Genomic DNA, 5,500 nt, shown 5'->3' with positions numbered 1-5,500 from the left:
ATATATATATACAGTATATGTGTGTGTGTGTGTGTGTGTGTGTTTAATGCTCACTAATGCTGCTTTTATTTGATCAGAAACAGTAAATACAGTAATTAGGGGCCAAGCACTCCAGTCTTCAGTGTCACATGAAACAATTCTAATGTGCTGATTTGCTGCTCAAGAAACATTTCTTATTTTCATCATACAGTTGAAAACAGTTGTGCTGCTTATCGGTATTATTTTTGTGGAAATGGACATTTTTTGTAACATTATACATGCCTCTTCTATTACTTTTTTTTCACAAAGTATTTATTTTAGAAGTAAAAATATTACTGGCCCCCAAGCTTCTTGACCGATAGTGTAACTTATGTTATGAATTTATGCATTTAAAGATTTAAGGGATAATTCACCCAAATATAAAAAAAATAATCGTCCATCATTTACTTACCCTCATATTGTCCTTTATGACTTTCTTTATTCTGTTTAACATAAAATAATATATTTAGAGAAATGTCTGATGATTTCTTTTTACCCCACTGTAATGAAATTACATGGACAAAAACAGTTAATTAATTAATTCTCCAAATTACATTTTGTGATCCACAGAAGAAAGAAAGCCATTCAGGTTTGGAACGACATGAGGGTGAGTAAATGATGACAGAATATTCATTTTTGGGTGAACTATCACGCGTCAAAGAGTAATATAATATCACATCATCATAATCATTTCACATTCAAAGAGACCCTTTGTTGGGTGTTTTAATATTTCAAACTGGGTTTTAAGAACTCAAAAAAATTGCAGATGTGCAAGTTATCATAATCAGCAGCAGCAAAAGTAGTAATGCAGTAGCGACCCAATGATAGGCTTTCTAAACGGCTCTTTGAGGGGAAAGCATGGGTGGGTTGGAGGGAAACTCCTCAGAGGATCAGCAGGTCAAGAATCCTCTTATATCACAAAGCAGATTGTGAGAGAATCTACATGGCCATCCCAGGACTGAGACAGACACACTGCTAATCAGCTCTAGAGTTACTGCCTTTCAAACCATACTGCATTCAGCAGTATTGCCTATGAAGCCCCAACTCCCTCCAATAGTAACATGTGACAGCATTTAAAGGGATAGTTCACCCAAACATGAAGATGATGTCATCATTTACTCACCCTCATGTAGTTCCAAACCTGTATTTTTTTTTTCTTCTGTGAAACACAAAAGTAGATCATTTGAAATAGGTTTCAGTTGGTTGTCAATAGTGTTGGGTTCCCATCTTTGCTTAAAATATCTTCTTTTGTGGTCCACAGAAGAAATAAAGTCACACAGTTTTGGAACAACATATATGATGTAAAATTGTATGACAGAATCTTCATTTCTGGGTGAACTATTCCTTTAACTCCATAATAGCCTTAGTGATTGTTAGCGCTGATGCCTCAAATTAGAATCAGCAAGTGACATCAATCTTGAGTGATACTCTAGAAGAGTGAGTGTGGTGACTTTAGCTTAATAGATATTAAGGAGTCACATGTAAACTTACCAGTTACCTCCTCCGCATTACGGTCAATGTGACGATCCAGGCCGTAATCCATAGCACTGTGAGTTTGTGGCTGTAGACAGTTTAAGAAAAGAAAATGTACCCTCCTTATAATGTCTTCAAAGCAACTGTACACTAGCAGCTTCTGCCAACCACTTACTGGAGGCCTGTGGACAATCCAGTAGGCTCTTTCCTGACAGTCAAACACAACTCTGTCTGCCTTCTGACGCGCCTTCCCGGCACTTGAAAGACAGAACACAATAACATAAAGTAAGTACCAATAACAAAAAGTATTGAAGATGAAAAGGAAGAAAAAGGACAAACCACATGACACAAATATAGCTGACAGAGACTGAAACCTTAACCATGTATGTTTGTAAAGAAAGCAGGAGAGTATCGAAACTCACTGGTACTGCTCTTTCGCTTGCATCACAATAAAATCCCATTTGTGGTTCATCCATTTGTGAAGTTTGTTGTATTCCTCCTGTTAAAATACACATCAATGTTGCAGTATTAACCTCGGCATGAAACTGAATTATTGATCTTATTTTGAACGATTCATCCATTAATATGTTTATTTGTTTTTAATAACATTTGAGCCTGTAATTTTTAATCAAAATGGCATAACGCGATCTTACAGTAAAGTGACAGACTTCTCTCTTGTGACGTATGCTAGACATCTCCATCATTTCATCTGCTTAAATCCCGCCACTTTCTTACAATCAAGCTCACATTCAGACCTGCCTTCATCCAATTAACAAACGATGGATAGAACCAAGTCCCAAACATTTGTTTTCTTTTTTGATTATCCATTCCGATATACAGTACTTCGCAATTTAGAGGACGTTTTGTTGCTACGTTTGTCACATCTTTAAAATGATTCGAAGTAATAACTAAATGAGTAATCAAATGAATATTTTTACATACCTGCTCATAAGCATGAAGCACTCCCTTTTTTCGAATGTTTCTCTTTGCCAGATAGATTGCTTTAGTGACAGAAAACACTTTCATTAGGGGATGGTGACATACAAACATGTCTCTTTAAATGGGTAATTGTAAGAAATTTCTCAGATTTTATTAATATATGGAAGATTACAAACCATAATCGGTGTCCTCAGCCTTCCATTTCTGCACAGGCCAGAAATAGGGGGTCTAGACAGTGGGGAAAAGTCATTGTTTACTATACACCTCTATTAAAACATTTTTAAGGATACAAGGTCTCCTGACACATTTACCTGAAAGCGGTACAAACTGCCATCTGGTCTGAGGACAAGCTTTTTGTGGTCCTGTAGAGGGTAGATGTACCCGAATGCCACTAACATTGTGCCAAATGCTTGAGCCTCTGTATTCAAGGACATTATTGTGCAGGTAATGTATTCAAACATATTTAAAGGATATATATTCCAGACCATTATTTATTTAAAACTATATATTTTCACAATTACCATCATTGTCAATGTTCACATTTTTGGTGATCCATGCAACAATATCCTGCCCTGTCAGACAAACAGACAGTGTCATGACAACTGTAAAAATAGCCAATAAAGAAAAAAGTGTGCTGAGCACATGAAAATTACCATGATATGCAGTTTAAAAATAAAATAAAATAATAATAAAACATAATAAAAATAAGATAAAATAAAATAAAAAGTAATGATTAAAATAATTATTAAGGGTGTCAGTGTATGTCCAAATATTAAATTGTAGTAAAATACTGTAGAAAATGTTTATAGCTATTTTCAAGCATTTTCAAGCAAATCTCAAGCCCATTACTATAAGAACCAGTTAAATGTAAGAATAAGTTAAATTTCCTGGCTCACTAGATTTGTTGACAACCCTTACAGAGATTAAAGAGCAACTTTGGAACCTAAAGTACCAAAGATCTCATCCAATTGAAGGCTGCTGTATATAGCCAGCGCCGTCAGATTATGATCTAGCAGCACAACGCTTCTGTCTGTATATAGACCAAAAGGGAACGTACAGTATAAAATACATGGTGATCTGTGAACAGTGTTAGGATTCTGTAAGATCCTCACTAAATTACAAACTCACCAGTGATGACATGGGGAATGGTTGTAATGTTTAGCTTCTGATCTGTTCCCTTCACTCCAGTCGATGGGTCCTGCATCTGAACCACTGTGGCCTCCAACTGAGAAATTCAGGAAATTAGTTTAATATATAAAATATTAAAAAGGTAATATATAAAAATAGGTGCTAAACTAAAGAATAAAACGCAATGCACAGGAAAGGGCAGTATCAGTCCCCACAACTATAGATGTTCAATGTAGGAACAGCATTCCCCATTCAGCTACATTTAGGATCATATTCAGCCATGACTGTCACATTTCAGTTAAACATATACCAAAAGATTACTTTACAAATAGGGATATTAAAATCTGTACACCTTTGACAGAAAAAAATAAATAAAAAATAATTATATATATATATATATATATGTATATATATATAATTTTTCCATTAGCTGCTGTGCTTTGATAGGGGTGTCAAAGAGATGGCCACAGAATGGCCTGAGAAAAAAAGTGACAATACATTAAACAATTAAATTAAAACATTGGTTTTCTTTTTCACAGCCGTCATATATTTGCATAATTACGCCAATTTATTTTTCCAGTTTATTTTGCCATTATTTATTTGTGTTAGGTTTTATATAGCTCCATAAACACTGTTGTAAAAAAATGTTTTTTTTTAATTAATATTTTATTCATTATAAGTCAAAAGGCAACTTTTAGGCAAGATTTTTTTTTTTTCTGTGAATGCTCATTTGATAAAAATGTCTCAAGGTTTTTTACTTGTTAATATTGCTCTTTGATTAATGTCCTCTAATGACAAGTTCCATATGAATATGGATTACTCCAGTATTGGTTATTAAAGCAGCATAGTTGATTCTGGACAAAGCATGTGTTGTATAGGCTCTGCATGGCTACAATAAGGTTTAACAAATAAAAAGAATATTTGTTACAGGTACCAATTAGTCCAGACCTAAAATGAGTTTGACACTTGTGTGCTATGGCAACATGCATGACCTTTGAACTTAGAGTAAGACATGAAGTTCTTAAGGCAAGCTGTCAGATGTGCCATGAGGCCAGGCTAATTGGCTTTTAATCAGAAAGCTCTTTTAGAGCGAATCTTTTCAATGACTCCAAGATCTCTCCAAGAAGCTAATAATAAACTCCAGAAACAGCAACAAAGCAATATAAAACTAAATAAAATAAAAAATACAGTTAAAGATTTGGATATTCTATGCAAAGGCTGAGAAATTATTTTGTTTTCTATTTAAATCATGACATTGTTAGAATCACATATTATAGTATTAAGGATTTTTAAATAAAATAAAAACTGTAATATATATAATTTAAAAAAGAATATGTTGGAAAGTCACTTAAATTTATGAATTTATGAAACACTACAATAGCCTATTTGTAACAGAATGAACATAGAAACAAATAGTTAATTATAAAATGTATAAGATCCTTAATAGGGAGTTAATTTTTCAATAATGTTCAATAATAACTACTTTACCTTAAGAATGAACTTACCTTTTTAAGGCAGGACATCCGTGGCCGATAACGTTGTCCATGGTCTCGGTCCGATCTTATAGTCATTTTGTAGTCCGCAAAAATAAATAATTTTAAGAGCAGAAAACAAATCTGGTTGTCACCAGCCGTGATGAGAATATAATTTTAGGTTTTCTGAAAGAGTGGTGGACAGTGCAGGTCCCTGCTGCACGTCACGCACACAATCGGGGAGCAGCAAACGTAAGGAAGTGAAGGCGGACCAATCACAGCGCAGCTCTATTCCTCCAATCTGCCATCAGCAGATACTGCACTGCTCAAACACACCGACAGGCGGCGACAGAGAGACCAACACTGTCTCTCACCACTGTTTCCCATTGGGAACTGTACTTCATTTCATTTTATCTGCGCTGTTTTTCCATCACCAGAAATTACCGTTTCAGTTACAACCTGATTAAAGG

At 34.6% G+C, this 5,500-nt stretch overlaps 1 protein-coding gene across 1 annotated transcript in view; it reads right to left on the bottom strand.

Annotated features, from left to right (window-relative positions):
• Positions 1–5,277, bottom strand: part of LOC107719993 (regulator of G-protein signaling 9-like) — a 9,349-nt gene extending 4,072 nt beyond the window's left edge. Inside the window, exons 1-9 of the mRNA XM_016527555.1 lie at positions 5,064–5,277; positions 3,559–3,655; positions 2,952–3,002; positions 2,742–2,848; positions 2,607–2,658; positions 2,434–2,492; positions 1,914–1,990; positions 1,667–1,748; positions 1,517–1,579 (exon numbers count right to left, since the gene is read on the bottom strand). Coding sequence (XP_016383041.1) covers positions 1,517–1,579; positions 1,667–1,748; positions 1,914–1,990; positions 2,434–2,492; positions 2,607–2,658; positions 2,742–2,848; positions 2,952–3,002; positions 3,559–3,655; positions 5,064–5,129 — 654 coding nt within the window. The 5' untranslated portion in view covers positions 5,130–5,277. The remainder of the gene's footprint in view (positions 1–1,516; positions 1,580–1,666; positions 1,749–1,913; positions 1,991–2,433; positions 2,493–2,606; positions 2,659–2,741; positions 2,849–2,951; positions 3,003–3,558; positions 3,656–5,063) is intronic.
• Between the last annotated feature and the right edge of the window lie 223 nt (positions 5,278–5,500).

Source organism: Sinocyclocheilus rhinocerous, unplaced genomic scaffold (assembly GCF_001515625.1).
Source record: "Sinocyclocheilus rhinocerous isolate Xijiao unplaced genomic scaffold, SAMN03320098_v1.1 scaffold273, whole genome shotgun sequence".
Taxonomy (NCBI): domain Eukaryota; kingdom Metazoa; phylum Chordata; class Actinopteri; order Cypriniformes; family Cyprinidae; genus Sinocyclocheilus; species Sinocyclocheilus rhinocerous.
The sequence above is the reverse complement of the archived record's forward strand: the minus strand, read 5'-3'. Positions and strand labels throughout refer to the sequence as shown.